The 21,711-nt window shown below is 39.5% G+C and overlaps 1 protein-coding gene across 1 annotated transcript; it reads right to left on the bottom strand.

The window, feature by feature from the left end:
- Window positions 1-1,565: 1,565 nt before the first annotated feature.
- On the bottom strand, window positions 1,566-20,386 carry ifih1 (interferon induced with helicase C domain 1). The gene is made up of 16 exons (XM_084725210.1): window positions 19,853-20,386; window positions 18,304-18,475; window positions 17,959-18,096; window positions 17,516-17,581; window positions 11,772-11,998; window positions 10,061-10,271; window positions 8,022-8,239; window positions 7,333-7,434; window positions 7,087-7,210; window positions 6,768-6,986; window positions 5,055-5,311; window positions 4,793-4,942; window positions 4,505-4,666; window positions 2,968-3,161; window positions 2,742-2,835; window positions 1,566-2,399 (listed from the first exon to the last, which is right to left on the bottom strand). The coding sequence occupies exons 1-16, from the start codon at window positions 20,285-20,287 to the stop codon at window positions 2,202-2,204; spliced, it is 2,967 nt and encodes a 988-aa protein (XP_084581336.1). The 5' UTR covers window positions 20,288-20,386; the 3' UTR covers window positions 1,566-2,201.
- Between the last annotated feature and the right edge of the window lie 1,325 nt (window positions 20,387-21,711).

Here is a 21,711-nt window from a genome sequence, read left to right as displayed (position 1 = left end):
AGCAGCAGAGAGAGGCAACAGCACAGAGGCTAAGCAAGGAACTGCTGTGGACAGGATCAGCAGCAAAATGTATTTTAGCACTTAAAAAAGGTCCACCTAAAAAAAAAAATCAGTATCATTTAAAGTGTACAATATATTCAGGATATTTTCACCACTTTACTTTGCCATCAGACCATCTTTTCTGATGGAAAACTGCTGTTACAGAAGTCAAAATACCACTCTCTCCAAATCAACCAAACTCCACAGGTGGAATTAATAATTTTATCTGGCAAAAGACAGCATCTGCTGGTCTACCTCTACCTCATTCTGTCAGTCTGTGCTATTGCACAACTTTGGTGAATCCAAACTATCCTTTTAAAACAGAGAAGTCACACAAAAACCCAAGGAAATTTACAGGTCGAGGCAGCAGTAGAACAGCAACTCCGGTCTTCTGTGAGATAAAATTACTCATTTCACCTATGGAACCTGGTTAGTTTGGAGAGAGCAATATTTGGCTTTTATAATCACAGTTTCCTGTCAGAAAAGGATGTCTGATGGCAAAATAAAGTAGTGAAAATATTCTACATATAGTGTACACTTAAACCAATATTGATATTTTTAGGTGTAAGTGGATGAAATACTTTTTGTTGCTGGCCCTGTCCACAGCAGTTTATCTCTTAGCTTCCATGCTGGTGCCCCTATCTGCTTCTCCTCACTGGGTGCGTGCCGACCGACATCTACTGTAGGTAAAACACTGATTATCAATAAGTACCTCATACAAGCCCACTTCAAAAAATCCGTACTATCCCTTTATTTTCAAGTACAAAGCGTTCTGTTGTTACAGTCCGCCCCACTGCTGGTATGAGGTAGCTGGGCATAGATTTAATAATGAGAGGTCATTTGGTTTATTAAGATCACACCGTCCAATTTATGTTCTGTTCTTAAAAAACAGATAAAAGACAGAACAACAAACAACAAACAGATAAAATCAGCCTGCAGGACAATCGGTTTGGCTCTATGTTTTACATTTAAAAACACATTTTAAATGTATATGACATGATGCAGTATAGAGCAGCAAATATTAATTGACTATTAAATTAATCACCAACTATTTTGATAATTGATTAATGTTTTGAGCCACTTTTTAAGAAAAAAAAGTAAAAATTCTCTGATTTCAGCTTCCTAAATGCCATTTTTTTCTGTTTTGTCTTCTGTGGCAATAAGACTGATGGGCCAAACATTTAGAGGATGTTATCTTGGGCTTTGAGAAACAGATTTTCATACTTTTTTTTTTTTATAGATGAAACAACTAATTGATTAATTGAGAAAATAACTGACAGATTACCCAATAATGAAAATAATTTTTGGTTGCAGCCCTAATGCAGCACTATAATCAACTTGGGAAAACTTGACATTAACAGACTACAACACGAAAATCCTCGTATTTGTTAATTATAAACTTTAAGCACATTTTGCTGATAATAACCTACCTCAGTCACTGATGTAAAGGATCTGAGAACTTTGTCCACCACTTATATATTATTTAGAATTTAAATGCAGTAAAAAAAAACAACAAACAAACAATGTTAGCCAGATAGTAAGCAAACTTTAATGACTCTACGATCCACGCAACTTGTATGTCTGTGCATGTCACAGACAATCACAGCCAACAGATATCTGTCTATATGCGGAAACAATTCTTCAAAAAAAAAAGTTCTAAAAATAGCAGCTCTGACTGGCAGAACAGTAGTGACTCATTACCAGTTGGATTTAATGGAAAATCACCAGCACTTGTTTGTCTGCATGTGTGTTGACAGGTGGGCTCTGAGGGTCTATCACAGGCTCAGTGGCTCCCATCTCATGGGACCACAGAGGTTTTGAGAGGAAAATCATTTTTCATTATTCTTTTTTCCTCAGTTCATGATACATTTATGACCTAGAGAATCTCAGCAGTAGATTCAACTTATGGTATCTGATACACCGACAACACCAGGGAAAAAAAATACTTTGACAATATTACATATTACCTAAACATAATAAAATAATAAAAACAATGTATCGGACAAACATTTTCACAGCACACACTTAAATCCACCACCAGTGACTCCAGTTATCATGACAAAGGCATTGAATTGACCAGTAATGATGGGTGCATTGATACATGCTGTGTAAGACACTCAGTTCAGATAAGAATGAAAATGTTTACATGATTATTAGTGAGTCTATGTTGTTTCGTCATCGTCTGAGCTTTCTGCCACTCGGGCCGCGTGTTCAGCGTAGTCAAAGGCAGAAAACTTGACGGGAAGCTCACTCCACTTGGTGCATTTGCTTATCTTCTTTCCGTTGTGTGTCACCACGAAGTTTTTCACGTGCAGAGAGGGGCACTCGATCCCACGGTACAGCATCATGGAGCCCCATCTCTGCAACGGAAAACAGATAAAACATGAAGCGGATGATACTGTGGAGTAATGACCTTCAATAAAAAGGTAAGGAAGTTGCATCTCGTGTGATTCTCTGACTCATTTTCTTCCCCATGGTGACCAGCTTATTTTAGTGTTGATAACTGGCCTTGATTCATTTCCCACTTTTTTTCTTATTCTATTTAAGAGGACAAACCATCCGGTCCTCTCAGCTAGAAAGAAAATAAGTGTTGTTTTCTTAAAATGTCGAACTATTCCTTTAAGGTTTGTGCAAAAATCTTTTTTTTTTGCTCTAAATATAAGCTCCCTCCCAAAAAACTGAACAACCTGAGATCCATTTACCTGCCCGCATTTTTTGCATGCTATGTAGCCATTTGTCTCATAATCCAGAAGTCGCTCCTGAAGAGTGGCGTTTTCTCTCTGGATGAAAAGTTGACTGCAAAAACAAAAAAACATCATCAGTATTTGATTTGATTTCAGATAAATTTGCTGTAATTCATCAGAACGTTGCTAAGCACACAAAAGGTTCAGAATAGTGTAAACTTCACGTCTGCATTGTAATTCATACCTAAACTGTGTTGTAAGGTTGACTCTGTGCATGTTTTCGATGATCTCAATGTCTTCACCGGTGCAGACGTCTTTGCTGCAGCCTCTGCAGCTGAACTTCATGTCAGACGGGCTCTCATTCTTCATGCCTTTGTGCTTCTTCTTTGTCATTCTCACCTTCTCCTCCATTATGGCCTGAATCTGAAACTCTAAGATCTGATGAAAGGAAAGAAAATACATCACTAAGGACAATCTTACAGCAATGTGGGTTTCTACGGAGTCCCTAAAGGGACATGGGCAAAAACAAAACCCCTCAATTTTCTGGTGCGCACTAGAAACTATCCCATGCGTGAGAGTTTGCCCTGCTCACAAGAAAGCCTCTCAGGTAGCTTCAGTCCCAAGAGCTGCCGAAACATCATTAAGTTCATCTTCAAAAGAATGGAAGCAGAGCGGCTGAGTTAGTTTTAAGTTAGAAATTCAACAGATATTCAATCCAGCTGCGTCTTTATACTCACATATTACTTTTTAAGTGATGCTGAGCAGTTCAAGCTTTCCTGGTGATTTCTTTAGGGTGTATTGTATTAATGTGAGTGTTTTATTTAGCAATTTACATTTAGGACACATTTTTGTTTCCATGCACAGTAAAGTCACTGAAGCAAATCAAGGGACATTTAAACAGCAAAACTAACAAATTGTAGTTATAAACTTGTGTTATGGCCGTGGAACAGGCTATGTCCTGCCCCCTCTCCTGCAGCAGGTGAAGGCTGCAAGAGAGTGCACATATACGTGGAGTAGCAGTCGGCCAGTGGGTCACTTGGTAGCCTTCATGCCGTGTGTGTTGATGAGACTCAAGCCTTCTCACTCCCCCAAGAGGAATTTCCTCTGTCCTGTGAAGTCTATCGCTACAGAGCAAGCAAAAATCTGCGGTTATTATCTTCACAGGACAGAGGAAATTCTCCACAGGAAACGGAATGAGATAATGAAAGAAGTCGTGCTGCTGTGCCTCGTGTTTAAATGGGCAGATTTGCTGCAGTGACATTACTGCACGTATGGAAACGTCTCTACATTGGAGAAAATCATGGATGGATGATTCATGCAAACGTGCAGGATGAACTCTACAAATTCAGCAGCTTTTTATCAATAGCTTTCATGTCATATGATCCAGTAACTCCAAATCAATACCATCAATTGTAGTTAGACAGTTTGTGGTGTGTACCAGAACCTTTAAGATTTTTTTAAATGCCCCTTTAGAGCAGGGGTCTGCAACCTGCAGCTCTGTTAAGTAAATTTTTTCTCATAGCCTATGTTTACGGCTTGGTGTCTTTTCCTCTAAACTGCTGCTGGTGGCCAGGCTTAAGTCATCCTAGGCTAGCTGTGGAGGCCAAAGCCAGGGAAAGAAGAGGTCTGTAATGAAAACAGAAGTTCATATTTGCACCCCCAGACAGATTTGTTTTCTGTTTTGGCTAAAAATGTGATTTGATAGTAAAGGTAGCCGACCCCTGCTCTAGGGGCTTCATAGTTTTAAATTTGATTGTCAAAAAAAACCCACAAAAACATACCCGTTTGTCATAGTCTGCTTGATTCAAGGCTCTGATTTTGTTAATGGCTTTGTTCATCATCTGCTTGCGGTACTCGTTGACACACTCCTTTTCAGCCACCCCTGAATTCTTCACCTCGACCAGAGTGTAGCTGCTGTCCTCAGCTCTTCCTCTGCCTTGAGCCTGCAAGAGTGACAAACTCAAAGGTAAGCAGCCCCTTTAATATTTTACTGACATGCAGTACATGGAGCCTTAATTACTGGACATTTACATGCGTCACAAGGTCATTACTCAGCTGGCATCACTGACCTGAATCATAGCAATCTCATTGGTCACCAGGCCATATCGAATAACAAAGTTGCACGCTGGTATGTCCAAACCTTCTTCGGCCACTGTGGTGGCAACCAGCAAGTTGATGTCACCCTTGTGGAATTTGGTCAACACGTCCCTTTGCTCAGCCTGATTAACACAAATTAGTATTTAGAGGGTTAAGTAAATTGGATTTTAAGTGCTTAGGATGCTGGAGGAGAATTCACTGCAGTTTGTAATGTGTAATGTAATGTGCACTCACAGAGGTCATTGGCTTGACATTACTCTGGTCTCCTCCTCCAATGACATACGAAGCTTTCACTCCAATGTCCGCAAACTTGGGGTTTTCCTGAATCCACTGACTTAGAGCAATGGCACTGCGGCGTGTTTTGGTGAAAATGATCCCTCTGGCCACGTCCCTGGAGCTGAACTCTTGCAGAATTTTAGCTCTTAGTTTTGACAGGCTGTCATTTTCATGCTCTGGATTCTCTGCAAGCTTCTGCAGCTCGTTCTTGTTCTCTGCGAGACAGATTTCAAAGACCAGAGTTACATTTTTGTGTCATTTTAGAGGTTAAAAGAATAATTTGATATTTCGAGACATGCACTTATTTGCTTTCTTATCATAAGTTAGACCAGAAGATCGACACCTGTATAGTAAATATATTGCTACAGCAAGCTTGGCTAAGAGCTAGCCAAAATTCACTTACTAGCACTTGTAACTGACAGCTGTATCTTGTTTGTTGCTTCTATTCTGAACAATAGTTGTGTTATCTTTTGACAGAGCCAGGCTAGCTGTTCCCAATCGTTTTGCTAAGCTAAGCTAACCAGCACCTAGCCTTACATTTACCAAACAGATATTATAGTGGTGTGGATCTTTTCATCTAACTCTTAGAAAGAAAGCAAATGAGCTATTATGTTAAAATGCTACAAAAAAGTCAAGAACTTTATTGTCTGAAGGACCAGTGTGTGGGATTTAGTGGCATATTGCAGTGAGTGGGCAGATTGCAAACACATCATCTCACCCTCCCCTTCCAAGTGGGCAGGAGAACCTATGGTGGTTGCAAAACTAGTGCAAAAGCAAATGATGTATCCTGAACCAGTGTTTAGTTTGTCTGTTCTGGGCTACTATAGAAACACTGCAGTGCAACATGACAGACTGGACCGTGGGAAAGAACCGGTGCCCTCTGTAACAAAAACCGCTAATTCCAAGGTAGCAAAAACACAATGATTCTTATTTTCAGGTGAGACACACCAATGAAAATTTCTATTTCTGCCATGTTCTGCCAGTAAAGCCTGGTAAATCTTACAAACTGGACCTTCAAAACAATCATTTGACATTTGGGAAATGTACTTATTCGCTCTCTTGAATGAGATGAGAGGATCGATGTCAGTGTCATTTATGTAAGGTAAACATATCGCTATAGTTTAAGCAGCTGGTTAGTTTAGCCGAATAAAAAGACTGAAAAAAGGGGCAGAGCTCGCCAAAATCCCCCTGCAAGGGACTTCTAAGTGACACACTGTATCTTGTTTATTGCTTCTGAAAAATAGTTGTGTTATCTTTGGACTGTTTCACCCTGTTTTCAGTCTTTTTGCTAAGCTAAGCTAACTAGCAGCTAGCCTTATATTTACCATTTATCTTTTCAGCTAACTCTCTGCAAGAAAACACATCAACTATTATGCTAAAATGCTACATTAAATATATAAGAGTAGCAAAAAAAAAAGTTTCAACAGACCTTTTTCACAGTGGCCAATTTAACTTGAAATAGTTGGCAAACACAGGTGTTAACAATGATACTAATTTAAGTTTCTGTTCCTTTCAGGTCAAACAGAGTCAGGGTGTTGCTTCTGTCCATGTTGGCTCACTGGAAAGACCTTAATTAGTATCACTGGTAACACCTTTGTTTACCTTATTTCACATCAATATGACTGGTGTGAAAAGCTAATTTCTTGGTAATATAACAAGTCAAACAAATACCTATGAACAAATTGAAGAGGAATCTCTCAGTATCTGTAATTTGGATTTTCTGCTCCTCATCTGGTGTCGCAGTTTTTTTCTTGATCTCCTCGTCGTGGTATTTGTTTAGGAAGCTGAAGGAATCGCGCATGCGAATGGTGTTGCTCAGATTCAGGCCCTCGCTGTACTGACGAAGGTGCTCCGCACAGACCCGCACTTTGTGATCTTCCTCTTTTGCAGCTAAAACAGATTGAAAACAGTTTTTAGATCCTTACAAGCCAGGTGTGTTTGCACAAAGCGTTGGTATCCTCTGCAGACGAGCATAAGAAGTCGTGCTCACCTTTTCGCTCTTTTTGAACGACCCACTGCTCATAACTCTGAGAACCCAGGTCACAGGTGGGCCACAGACTGGCATGTTCATGAATGGCATTCATGATTTTTTTGATTACATCACCAAAGGGATCCTATTTGGTTGCACAGACATTATCACACTCTTAGTGCAATTGCTGAAAGAGGAACTGTATTAAAAACAACACAACTGCATGTTTAAATAAAGTTAAAGAAGGAGTCTGTTAAAAAGATGTACCTCTTTTCTGTCCTCAACAGACACAACTATTTTCCTTGGATCCTTTTTGAATTCCCCAAGGCTCCCTGTCATGATCTTGGAAGCATCCAAGTTTGCACAAATCTATGACAGAAACGAAAAAGATTTACACTGTTAGAATTAATCAAAATTATACATCTCCACCGCAGTGATACAAACTATTTCTAATAGATTTCCGCATGTCTGATGTCTGACGTAGAGTAGAAGCCAAAAGGCTGTTTTTAATTTATTTCTTTTGTGGCAGTAGGAAAGTTTATGGCCCCGTGTGCAGGGGCAGTGTGGAACATTGGAAACAGCTTGGCTGGATGAACAGGATCCTTGATGACTAAGGCAGAGAAACTGGGGCAGGAGTTAGACGAAACGAAAAGATGAAAAAGTGAAAGTAGAAAAAAAGAGGTGGTTCATGGTGACATGTGAATATAATAGGTGTAGACACAATTGAAACAACAGCTGTAAAATGTAATCCAATCCAATAAAAATACTCTGAAGCTGATGATTAGACTGTCAGAAGAAGTTAGTTAATCGTGTCAGGGATTTTTAAGACCACAGTCTCTGGTGTTGTGGAGAAACTTACATTAGACTGCAAAGTGTGGCTAATATTTTGGCTAGTATGTGCTTTTGTGTTCACATGGGTGCAGTCGGAAAGCTGAGAAGCTGAGAATGGTATTTACGCGCAGTATGTGCTCCTCGGCTTTCTCCATTTTCGTGGCTCCCCCAACCCCTGGTGAGGCGGTCAGGCCCAGGATCTGAGGGAGGGGCTTGGTCGGCTTCTGCTCCTTCTTCAGCTTTCTGTTCTTGTGCTTCTGTTTCAAGTAGCGCATCATTATGTGGTTGTAGACTCCTCCCTTCTGGGTGTGGTGACACTCATCTATGACAATCAGTGTCAGATCTACAGAAGACATCACAAGAAACAGAGTAATAAATGCACTGTATGTGATACAAAGTAGTCTCTGGATAAAATGATTATTTACTCTTCCTGATTCCTGATCCTTTCTGCAGCTCAGTGAGTTCGGTCCTTGGTGGAAACTCAATCAACTATGTCTTTTCCTGTTTCTTAAACTTAGATATGCCATGTGCTAGGCTTGTCTATGTCAAAAAGAAAACCATATTAAAGAAAGATTACAAGATGATGTCAGGGGACCTGTAAAAGCAAAATATTTATATTCACATCTTACATTAGCTAATGGTAGCAAAACACTAGCTATCTACCTAGCTACTGTTTCCCAACAGGGAAACTAACAACATAAGAGATGCTGAATGGTAACTTTATGCAACTTTATGGTGTATTAAACATTACCATTATGCTCCTCTGTGTGCTCTTTCTGTGAATGTACATTAGCTAGTTGTCAGATATCCAGACTAACAGTCAAAAAAGCTAAATTAACACCAGCCACCAGTCAAATGCCAGTAAATAAATATGCACTTTGCTGGTAGATTTGCTCATCAGCCAAAGAAAACAACGGTTATTCTTTTAAATGTCTCTCCATCGCTGAAGAAACAACGCATCTGTCAGACCGTGTCTGCTAATTAGTATGCATGTTAATGATGAGCCATTAACATGACATATAATAAATCACATGATATGATAGTGACATAATAACAGCTATGGACGCTATGTCACATTTGCAGATGCCCCAGCAACATCTTTTAACCATCTTGAAAATCTGCTTTACTTTTCAACATAGATGAGCCTGGAAGAGCAAAAAGGGGCGGGGCTTCAGAGGGGTCAGCTGTAGAAAGCAACATGGAGGAACAACATATCCAGTTCACTGCAGTACGATGATTGCAGGATTACAATTGGTGAGCGACTGTTTTTTTTTTTTTTGAAACAATAACATTTACATTTCTGCATTCCTCACTCTAACATTATCGTCCAGGGACAAAATTGCATACATCTTAACAAACGCTACAATTTTCTCGACCAGGCGGAGCTATTTTTGTGTCATTTGTTTATGTTTCTTAAATAAACAGAGATGATTTTCACTCACACATTATAACATTCTTTCTTTAAGAGACATCCTCCCACACAAACCAGCTCTTTTCTAGGAACCTGACACTGCAGTCTGAACCACACAATAACACACATATGCTGGAAAACAGTCTGCTTCAGAAATAGCCTTTTTTTTTTTTTTTTTGCGGAAGTAAGGTGATTTATAATCATCCACATGTACAAAGTTAACCAGAGTGATACAAATTTGTCCCTGGAGGAAAAGAGAATGGAGAGTGGCAGCTTGATGGGTGATAGAAGCTCTCATGTGAATTTGATCAGCCACACACTGATGGCTTGAACAGACGTGTGGCCTGGAAAGCAGGAGATAGGAAAAAAAAAAAAAAAAGAGAAAAAAGAAAAAAAAAGGACATGCTCTCAGGCGTTTCAACAAACAGCATATGTTCCACTGAGGTGGCTATTCCACCTTGGACTGGTGAGTGCCAACAAGAGCGAGCAGCAGAGCCGGAAGACTTTGACAAGATCCTGTCAGGTACTATCAGGGGAGATGTTATGACTCCTCCGGGTGGCGTTCCATTCCAATACCTGTCAGTGTCTGTGGCTAAAACCCGGACAGACTTTAACTAAAGGTTTTGGGACGCCTTTTTTTAAAAAAAATTTAACTATGTTGTGACTTCATTTAATTTTTGAATGCGGGTTTGTTCACTGAACCCAGAGGAAACTACTGAGCCAAGGAAAAGTTATTTTTTTTTAGAATCGTACCGCTTAAGTCCACCCCTTCGTCCTCTCCCGAGTTAGACCTCTCCAAGTAATTCTCGAGAATCTGGGCCGTGCAAATGATGACATCATTTTTCTTCACTATCTCTGTGAAAGAGATTTTGAGCTGCGAGTCTCCGCTGACTCTCTCCACTTTGTAACCGGGCTTCAAAAATGGCAGGAACTCCGTGATAAAGTGCTGCTCGACCAGAGGAATCTGCAGGGCACAAAGGCACATTCAGATTTATGACGCGTCTGCTACTAACAGAAATAGTACAATAACAATAACTACAGTGTTATGACTGCTGACAACAGTGTGCAAACAAACATCACAGGACATAACATAGTACTTTTTTTTTCTCTTTGGTTAAGGCAGGGTTCAAAATACTTGCACAATGATTTAAATGCTGTCCATTGTTTGGGGATTAGACACTCCCTTTTCTGCAAAGGCAATACTAACCAAAGTTAATATTCTGTTTGACTCAGGCTCTCTCGGTATTTCTCAGTCCACTGAAACTCATCTAAGTCATTTTATAGCTGGAAAATCTTTAATTTTTTCCAGTGCCGAGCAGATCACATGCAGGGCCAAACAGCAACAAAGTGCAGAGGAATACCTAAACCCTACGCTCTTAGAAATAAGGGTTCTACAAAGTGTCTTCCTGAAGGGATGGGGCTCTACCCAGAACCATCTGTTTCTGAAGATCCCTTTGTTGAAGAAAAGGTTCTTTAAGTTTTTTTTTTCTGTTAGACCGACAGTTCCATTAAGAACCCCTTTCATCCAAAAATCCCTTTTTCGAAAGAAAGAGTTCTTTAAGGATCGTTCAAATTCTTAAGGAACTTTTTTGTTTCTTTTTTACCAGAATATGAAGGGAAGGTTCTCAGTAGAACCCAGACTACTGAGAATGCCCCCTCGTTTTCTAGATAAAATGCTTACAATGTAAAAGGGTTCTTGTTAGAACCCCCGTGTGGGCTCTAGACAGAAGCATTGGAATATAAAAGGGTTCCCGACAGAACCCCCCAGGTGGATTCTGGATAAAGCCTTTACATATAAAATGGTTCTCTGTTGAACCCCCTGGGTGAGTTCTAGATAAAACCATTGGAATATAGAAGGGTCCTTGTTAGAACAGCAGGGATGGGTTCTAGATAAAATCTCAGACTATGTTCCTATACAGAGCAAAGACATACAGAACGTCAGGTATATCAGACTTTGTAATTGTAGTACCTTGTTCACCAGGACAAAAGGGTTCTTGGTAGAACCCTCTGGGTGGGTTGCAGATAAAACCTTTGGAATATAAAATGATTATTGGTAGAACCCCTGGGTAATTTCTTGTTAGCACCCAGGAGGTGGAAAGGTTCTTAACAGAACCCCTGAACAGGATCTCTATCTCTAAGGTTCTCTATAGAAACTCTCATGGGGTTCTCTGGGTGAAACCTTTCACAGATGGTTCTAGGTATAACCCTTTAATATTGATTCCTTTATAAAGGGTTCTACTAGGAACTAAAAAGGGTTCTCCAAGCTAAAGAGCGCATTCTGGTTCTAGTTAGTACCTTTATTCCTCAGAGTGTATGGTATGTAATTTGTGGTGAGCTGACCCACATGTGCAAATTGACTGAAAGATCTAATGTTTTCTTTGGATTGAAAAGAACAGAAGTATGTTCCTATACAGAGCAAAGACACGCAGAACGTCAGGTATAGCAGACTTTGTAATTGTAGTACCTTGTTCACCAGGACAACCACTTTCCCTGGCCGCCCCTCCGGCTTCCTGTCGTCCAGATGTTTTTTGGTAATATAAACTGCAACTCTGGTTTTACCACTTCCTGTCGGGAGGCATATGATGATGTTTTTCCCCTCCAAGGCAGGTTTAGCGACATCCATCTGATAATCTCGAAGAACAATATCAGCATTTTCTGGCCTTTTGGCTGCTGCTACTGAGTCACTTCCATCTGTAATGCAGCGGAGAGCAGAAGTTCAGACGGACAAAACATCTGACCATGTCAGCAACCCACAATTACAAACATTACTAGCAGGAAAAGACAGTGCTGGTCATTGTTTGTGGTTCTGGTTCTGTGGTGGAATGTTTTTCTTAATACTGCTCGTTCTGTACGCACACGCACGAGATTCAAGGAATACGTTCTATATTTAAAACATCAACACTGAGCATTCAGACTTTGTTTCTAGCACTGATTTCAGAGCACAATAAACACAACATACACATAAGGAACAGATGGTGCAACTATAAACCACATGTCTTAGGTAGTTAAGATATGAACACTGTATAATACAAAACATGTCACTGAGAGCAGTGGTGGGAAGTAACGTAGTATTAATACTTTGGTACTTTACTTAAGTAGAGTTTTCAGGTATCTGTACTTTATCTGAGTATTAATTTTTCTGGCAACTTTTTACTTTTACTCCCTACGTTTTAACACAAAATCTGTATTTTCTACTGCATGCATTTGAGGGACATGTTTGATTATTTTTAGGTTTAAAATGAGTAAATCCAGATTTAAAATTAAGCAGAAGTCTGTTGTACAATTTAACATAATTTCTTTTAGTGAATCCAAGTTTATTTATGTAAACCGAAATTAGAGTTTAAGCAATATGGAGATGCTTGCTTACCTAAATTAAAATAAATAAATTAAAATAAAGTTTCAGTGCCGTTGGGACCTAGTAAATATAAAAGCACCTGCGTTGTTTGTTTGCTTGCTATCTAAAAAGTGGGGAAAAAGTAATATTTTTGCTAGCTAGCTAACAAGAATATAATAAAATATATTGTTTGCTATCTATTCTTTGAGAAAAACTTGCTGCCTGAATTAATGAAGAAATATGGCCAAGTAATATAAGGTTAAAAAACGGACAACAGCATGGTATGGAAAAGAGACGTTTTCAAGGATCAACTGGAGTGAAAGAAAAGAGGGGACGTGTCATAAAACTCAAGCTATTTCTAAAGTTAAACCTCCTCAAGTGGAAGTTTAAAATCAATACTGTATCACGGTTTAAATTTGGATTTAACAGTCTGGTGCAACAGAATTCAATTCTCGTTCTATATTGAAAACTAAACTCAGGTTTAAAGAGAGGTTTAAAGTGAACCTTTCTTAATTTAAAGCTATCTTACAACATAATGTAAAGGTAAACTGATGAGGTTTAAAAAAAGTCCTTGTTGGTGCAAGCCTATCAAAAAGAAAAGGTGATTCCATCATCAACAAGATGGAGAAGAAGACTCGACCACAGAGAAACGGTGAGGTTCAGTTAGCTTTGCAAAGAAACAGCCAGTAGAGGGCTACTTTTTACGTCTATACTTTGAGTAATTTTAGAGCCTTTATTTTTTCTCTTTTACTTGAGAAAATAAGTTGAAACACAACTTCTGCTTTTAATAGTGTTCTTTTGAAAAACAAAGTGTCGGTATTTTTTACTTGAGTAAAGAATGTGTGCACTTTTGCCACCTCTGTCTGAACTGTTGTTTCATATTTGCTTAATCAAAACCATGAAGTCCAAAAACTGTGCTGAATGAAAGCCAGTATGTGCAACAGATGTCAGTGCTCCAGTACAAATACATGCATATAATCTGGCCTCTTATTGCACAATTAAAACTGGAAATCAAAATAAGAGGGGGCCTCAAATTTTAAAATAATCAAACATCAGGCATAAACATCTGTATGTATTTATCAATCATTAAGATGTTGTCAAATTGCTTGTGAGTGAATCACTTCATCACATGTCTTCGGCAGTGTTTTCCCTGTTCTTCATATCCATATCCTGTTTGCAAGGACAGCAGACTTACGATGATCCACTTGAGCCAGACTTAAAGTCACCGGCAGGCTGTGACTCATTTGCTCTGTCTAGCTGGGGATAAAACATGACTATAAGGCACCATGCGCAGTGTGCATGTACCCCCCCCCCCCTCTGCTACCCTCTCTCCTCAACTCAAGGATCTACATTTTCCTGCAGTTATGAGTTCAAACGCCTGGAAGGTTGTTTTTTTTTCTAAGTGCAGACAGCTTTTAATTTTTTCCTCTCAGACTTGGTATGCAAGAGGTTAAAAGTGCTGTTTCAGGCAACATGGAAGTAAATACAACTCTGTGGTGACGGAGAGACAGAGCTTTAAATGGACAGTTCACCCTAAAATAAAAAATACACAGTTTTCCTCTCACCTGTAGCGCTTTTTTTTTATCTATCTACGTTATGTTTTAGTTGCAGAGTTTCTGAGATATCAGCTGTAGAGATGTCTGTCTTCTCTCCAGTATAATTTGATTTGATGACACTCGGCTTGTGGTGCTAAGCACCAAAAAAATACAATGGAAAAACACAACAGCAATGTCTCTTTCCAGGAACCATGAGGTAGTTATTCATCATCATCTGCAGACCTTGTTGTCAGCAGTTTCATGTAGGAACTGTTTTCTTTTAGCAGAACATTCTACCTCACCTACTTACTTTTTGTTGGGAGCAAATCCATGCAGGAATTACATTCCCTCTGCAGCAAAATCTACCAGTACTACTGTCTTTCTGTTGTGAGTAGTTTCATGTTGGAACTACTTTCCATCTGCAGCAGAATCTACCAGTACTACTGTCTTTCTGTTGTGAGTAGTTTCATGTCGGAACTATTTTCCATCTGCAGTAGAATCTACCAGAACTACTTTTTTCTGCAGAAGAATCCGCCTGCAGTAGAATCTAACAGTACTACTTTATCTCTGTTGTGAGTAGTTACATGTGGGGGCTACTTTCCTTCTGCAGTAGAATCTACCAGAACTACTTCCTCTCTGTTGGGAGTAGTCTCATTTCAGAGCTACTTTCTCTCTGCAGTACAATCTACCAGAACGACTTTCTTTCCGTTGTGAGCAGTTACATGTAGGGACTACCTTCCTTCTGCAGTAGAATGTACCAGTACTACTTTATCTCTGTTGTGAGTAGTTTCATGTCGTAACTACTTTCAATGTGCAGTAGACTACTTTCTTTCTGCAGTAGAATTTGCCTGCAGTAGGATCTAACAGTACTACTTTCTTTCTGTTTTGAGCAGTTGTATGTAGGAACTACTTTCCTTCTGCAGGAGAAACTACCAGAACTACTTTATTGCCAGTAGAAAGAAAGTAGTCCTTTCTAGTAGAAATAAAGTAGTTCCTATATGAAACTGCTTACAACAAGGTCTGTGGATTACTTTGAGTAACTGGGTCCTAATTTCTGGAAAGAGTGATTAGTGTTGAATGTACTTTTAGATAGATGATTAACACTACAGGCCAGGGATTTGGGGGTGAACTGTCCCTTTAACAACAATCTGAAGTAAACAGTGGCCTATGCAGCTCCTTGATTTTTTTTTTCACCACTTCACTTATGAGAGGAGGAAAGTCCACGGTCAGCTATGTTTAATATCATTCCAGTAAGAACAGAAAAGCCCACAGGCTGTTTTTTCACTATTACTTAGTGCAGTGAAGTTAATTTTAGAGGACTTACAAGTAATCGTGCACATGCAACTGATTTCACAGGTGGTGGAACAATCTTATGTGTAATCTGCTCTGTTTAAACCATGCACTCTGGCCAACCAGTCATGCCCATGGCATTACTCAAATTAATGAGACAAACTGTACTGTAACCTCATATTAAGAAAATAAAAGACACTTCCTCCGTTTGTCCTTTTCATGACATTATTTCCACTGCCTCATTAGTCCACATGCTTCTCTTTTATATGCAGCTCTGGGCTGATTATCCCCAAAGCAATCATCTATTATGTGAACACAATATCAGACAGGGACTTAATAAGAGAACGGTGCAGTGAGAGATGATGCTGATGCGGCAGCTGCTGAAATAATCAAACAAATTAAAGCTACTACAAGGAACTTTTCAAAAGTGGTTGTGAGCCCACTGTGATAGCCATAAAAATAAATTTATCTCAATAACGATCTCCTCCTGCTTCATTTTTACTGGCTAATGTACTGCTCACTGCAGCTTTGCCTGGGAAAATGTAAACACAGACTCGTTTCATCTGATTTTAAGGAGACTCAGACGCGGTGGCAGACATGAAGAATGATGTTGAGGCACCCAGTCTTCTCCTGGACGGTGCTGTTTTCTTATCCCTCTACAGTGTGCATTATGAAGCCAGTTTTTTAAAACATAAAATAGACCAAGTAAACATAATTTTCTTATGGTAAACTTTAGGGTGCGTTACATTATAGCAACACTGTACCATAATGAATGAAAAAAAGATAGTTATTGTTATATTTTGTATACAGTGCAATGCAATAGTAATGGAAAATATTAAATTGCCTCATCAGTTTGAAATGTATGCCATTTGAAATGAAAAAACATTAAAATTGAACTGTTTTTATAAGTTTGTTTGGACGTTACCTTCCAGCAACCTTGTATCATAAAGAGAAGAGAGAAACTTCACGTCAAAATCTGTCAAACCAAACTTTCATAACTTTCTTTAAAACGAGACAGTGCGTCACATTTCACCGTTTGATTGTTTGTGTTACATTTAAATGCTCGTTTCCTGGCGTGCGTTTCTCCTGACAAACGTTGCAACCATTTGTTGTGTTGCTGCCATCTCTGGCTCGCTGCTCGAGTTAAGATACAATTAAATTAAATATTAATTCATTCATTTTACACCCTGTCTTATACTGATTGAACAGTATATAAACCTGAACGCACAATACCATTTCCTTTACTTAATTATCAAATTAAGTACATTAAACTGTTATGTAAACTACTCATTTCACTCACTTTACTGAATCCAGTTTTTTCCAGATTGTAAACTGACAGAAAAATCCACGATCCATGTTATGGAAGGCCGCAAAAAAGTTGTTCAAAATGACCTCCAGGGAGTCATGTGACAAACTGAAACACTGCTGTTAGTTTCCTGAGGGTGTTGTCTCTTGTTTTTTAGTACTGCACCATAATTGAGGATGTATTGTGTGAGTGTAAAAAGACAAAAATGGGTTTATTACTTAGAGACAACACTGCACCATAGAGGGTTAAGTAGGTCATATGGAGGCATCAGTGTTGAATTGAGATTATTTAATAACCGTTAAAACTCCTCGTAGTAGCTTTAAGCATTATATAAGTCTAGAAGTGTAAAGGCAGACCCCCCCTCTGCTCCACAGTGACTTGAATTAATGTTTTCCTTTACATTAATTTACAATACAGAGTCAGCATGTGGCTTTAATTTGAAGCGCTGGCTATGCTCCGTCCTCTTTGACCTCTGTGTGGTTCATCATGGTACACACATGGAACATATTCTTTGGTGTCAAGCAGGGAGGACGCAGAAATGTTCCACTCACAACACTTTCCAAACACATTAACTCTGCGTGTACGATATCTACAGATCCAGGGAGCTTTTTTTTCCCACTATGACTTTGGGTTTTTTTCGTGTGTGGTCTGCTGAGGCAGGACACAGACAAACCTTCTAAGCTTTAAATTCCTGAACAGCGTAAACAGTACGAGGCGTGAATGGGAGGGAGAGTCGGTCCCACCTGGCTGTGAGAGCTCCATGCTCTCAGGCTCTTCTCTGGATCCAGCGCTCGGTGCTTCGTACAAGTCTGAAAAGATATCAGTCGAGTTATAAAAACCACAGTCAAGACAGGCAGAGATAAATCTTAACCTTGTTGTGCTGGGAGTACCAGCTGCTAAAGGGTCAGTTCACCAAAATTACCAAATAAAAACCAAAAACCCAAATTTCACCATCCACCAGTATGGTTGCACAGAGATATCATTATCTGTATCTGTTCAACAAAACAAAAATATGTCTGTTTCTGGGTGGGTTGTGTTCAAGCCGGAAAGTCCCGATAAATCAGGAGTGTGAGTGAAAGTGAGAAAATATTTTGTTCTTGTTTTTTTCGTTTTGTGATTTGGGTGAACTGATATTTATAGATTTTTTTTTTTTCACTGATTGGTGAACAGAGGTGCTCAGTAAGACCTGCGGCTTCATTCTGAGGGTCCTCCCTGACGGTGATGTCCATAAACTGTACGCTATCACTGCTTTCATCTCCTGCTGGACTCCCCTCTGTGGCAGCTTGACTTTCCATAGGGTCCTCTTTTAGTTTCTCATCCGAGCCTAAAGAGAATAAATAAATTACATTTCAGAAGTTACTAAAATTAGTCATCTCTGCAGTAAGAATGTCTAATAAAGTTGGAATAAGGACACAGTTAATGTAAGCACTTTACAGGTGTAGCTCATGCGCAGATGCTTTGCACGACCTCTCTCTTCATTCAGCAAATTGCATTTCCTGTTATGGGTGTGTGCTCCAGTGAAGTTAGTCACCTTGCTTGCAACAGTCATCCGACCCTCCAGTCAGCTCATACAGGTCCTTGTGTTTGGTTTCAACCAAAACATCGAGAAACTTAGAATACCATCCCGGTTGACCTCTTACGATTATTTTCAGAAGTTCACTGGCTCCACTCCGGGGTCCATGATTCGTTACTGTTGCTTCAATCTGAAACAACAGCATAATGACTGGAGTCAGAGATGGGAACTATTTCAAAGTCAAATGTATTTAAAATTCACACTTAATTACTTTTGTATTTTGCTGTGCAGAAAAAAAATGTAAGTTGTAACAAAATACTTTAAGTGCTCGTATTTGTATATTTGAAAAACTTGAAATACATTTTTTAATATGTCATTAAAAAGTACAACAATCAGCCCAAATGCAAATTAATCATCTGTATTCCTCCAGGATCTTGAGGAAAGACTCTGCTCAGGTGTTTGGTACTAATTACAAAGTAACTTAGTTTAAATTCCTTTGAAATGACCCCTAATTTCATGTTAAAGTGGTGGTCAATAGCCAGGAACATATTTGAAATGTCTATGAAATTACCCCAAATTACCTAAACATTTAGCCCCCAATTTACTCCGTATTTTCCAGAGCTCACATCAGCAGTTACACCATTTACTTAACACAGAGACCTCATTTATATCTAATATTGACGTCAGGGCAGCAGGGAATGAATTCTACCTGCTTACCTTAGAAGTAACTCCTGCTCAACATGTGTGTGTGTTACAGCTCAACTTCCAAATAATTTCTGCCTCACGTCTGCTGACGTGTCATTAACTTCCAAAAAGTTTCCGTCCAACTTCTGCTGAGCAGGCCACTGCGCCTAAAATGTGTTAATACCAGTTGGTTTATAATGTACTTCTGTATTTTCTCATACCTGTATTCTATTTTGTACAACATACTTTGTTGTTATATTGTTAAGTTATGTTGTTGGTGTTGCATCATGCACTTTTTACACTAAAACATGCACTTTTTTGGAACTGAAACATAAATTTTTCCCTTCAAAACGCATGCTACTGTTTACTGAACTCTATATTATTATATTATAGTACTGATGTTGCTGTTCTTTTAAAGGGGATTACATATATATGCTTTTTTTATCTCTCATGTTGCACTGCTCTGGACTGGGAAGAACTAGAGGCATTTATTTTTTTTATGTATGCAAGTACTCATAAAATTACAGTTCAATAAATCTATTAAACTTTGTGATGAGCCCTTTTCTGACTGGAGTAAACTGGTTATGCAACGAGAGTGAAGTGCAGCAAGAACATCAACTCTGCAAAAACAGATGAATGCATTTGTCTGCCATCTTGTGGTCAATGACCGCAAAGGCATCTGCTGGAATTAAAGTTTGAATTGACATAAACTGAGCTGGAAGAAAGTACACAGCCTACATATGTTAGCAATTTGTGCAATGTATTTATTGTAAATGTACACTGTGAGTGTAATTATTTTAGTGCATGACAGCTGAGGTCTATTCCAAATGAAAAATGATGAGCTGTGAGTTGGAGGGTCCCTCCTCCACAGCAGAGAACTTACAAAGTCACGGTCAGCTTCAGTGAGGAGCCCCTCAGAAAAACAGTGCAGACACACTTCTTTAGTCTGCATGTCCACAAGACTGGGAGCGAGCAGTTCAACAAGCTTGACGCAGTAGTCATTCTCCGCCTCCACCGCAGGATCCGGGGGGTTGACGTGCAGGTAGTCGGCTGCGCGTCGCTGACCAGAGTGTACCAAAGCGTCGACAAAAGCCGTGAACCATCCCGGGTCGCGAGGCTTCTTCAACACCGAGGTGATGAGGAGGTCCGCGGCGGCCTGGTTGCCCTCCGTGGTCAGCTTCTGTCCTATCCGCTCCCTCTGGCCGGCCTCGATGAAATGTAAATAATCCAGAACCTGCCGGACATCGATGTGCTGCCGCAGCCTGTTCCTGAAGTTTTCGATCAGGTTCTCGCGCGTCTCGTCCTCGGATGCAGCCATGATGACCCACCTGATCGATAACGCGGCTGACCGTACTGATCCACGGTGTGAACCCAGCCGAGTTCAGCAGCTGCTGGCAGGAAAAACGCCGATTCACCGTGTCGTGGAATTGAAAACTCTTTCACTTTCGTTTCTCCCAAACGAAACTCAATAATTAAACTGACCGCTGGGTGTCAGTATCGGAACATAGTGGAATTGTTTGTGCCTGGACCTGAAAGACCTGCAAACATGTTCATGTAACTGACTGAGACTTAAATATTGTTAAACACTAAATACAAATGTTTTAATATTTTAAAAGGGACTTACGCAGACTATAGACCCTTTTCACGCCAATGAAATATCAGAGTAAACTAATAAAACAACAAAACATCAAGTTTATTTACAAATACTGAGTTTACCTAACTCAGTTTTCATCGGCTTGTCATTAACACTCACAATTAGAGGCACTTTACATAAGTGAGAGTGAAAAATGCCTCTAAAACAAATGATCTCAAACCATCCAGTTATTGAAAGTAAAAAACAGACTCATCTGGCCTCTGTAGAGCCTGTAAGTCTTTATTTAAATCAGGGCTGCCCAAACGGGGGCGCCCTGACCAAAGTTGGCTCACCACAATGTTTGATTGGGCCCACCAGATGTTTCTAGCTTTAATTAAGAATGAATGTATAAATTGTTATTTTTGGTGTTTGTGATGGCCAAGGCCACACAAATGGACAGTTAAGGGTAAAACCGTGCGCACACTCACCTCACTTCTTTGTTCAGTACACAGGTTGATTTGATTTGCAGTCAACCACACCCCAAACAATTCAGGTCCGCTCTACAGTTTATTTGATTTATAATTTCTTTATTTTCCTTTAGCTTTACACTGTTTAAACGGAGTGCACACATTTTCCACACTGTAAGGTTAAATTTGGCAATTTTCTGTTGTATTAATTATTTTTCTTTGTCTTCTTTTGAGTTACCATGCTGGTGGGGGTGGTATCATCCTGGACAGGAAAAAGGCGTGGCCAAGGGGTGGAACCTGTTAAATCCTGTGGCCAGCTCATCAGGCCATACCACCTCCAGCCATGTCAGAGGGGGATTTGAGTTTAGTTTGTTTTTCCTTTGTATTTGTTTTAGTGGATATCCATTTTGTTTCCCCCTTTTGGGTTAGCTGGTTTGGCCGAGCCAGTATATATGTTCCCTCGTGGTTCATTTTGTGTAGTCAGTTTGTTCAGTTAATATTAAATTCTTGGTTTATATTTTGCATTCTTTGGGTAAGTAAAACCATCTTTTTCAACAAATTCCTGTTCTCCTCTTTGTCTCACTGCTTGGTCCCTGACAGTGTTGTAGTTTTGTCTAAAGTTGCCATTGTCTCTTTCACCTTTCTACCTTCACCTGTCTTGTTAAATAGAGGCAAAAGCCCCCAAAATAATATAAAAAAACC

This window comes from Lutjanus erythropterus, chromosome 8 (assembly GCF_056507025.1).
Source record: "Lutjanus erythropterus isolate fLutEry1 chromosome 8, fLutEry1.hap2, whole genome shotgun sequence".
Classification (NCBI taxonomy): Eukaryota; Metazoa; Chordata; class Actinopteri; order Lutjaniformes; family Lutjanidae; genus Lutjanus; species Lutjanus erythropterus.
Note: the sequence above shows the minus strand (reverse complement) of the source record. Positions and strands in the feature narration are given on the sequence as shown.

Excerpts from the sequence above, each read along its gene's own strand:
- ifih1 (XM_084725210.1), bottom strand. The coding sequence starts at position 20,287 with ATGGCTGCATCCGAGGACGAGACGCGCGAGAACCTGATCGAAAACTTC. Across the intron at positions 7,211-7,332 it reads CTGTTGAGGACAGAAAAGAG|GATCCCTTTGGTGATGTAAT; the intron begins GTACATCTTTTT and ends GCAACCAAATAG. Across the intron at positions 4,943-5,054 it reads ATGTCAAGCCAATGACCTCT|GCTGAGCAAAGGGACGTGTT; the intron begins GTGAGTGCACAT and ends TGTGTTAATCAG.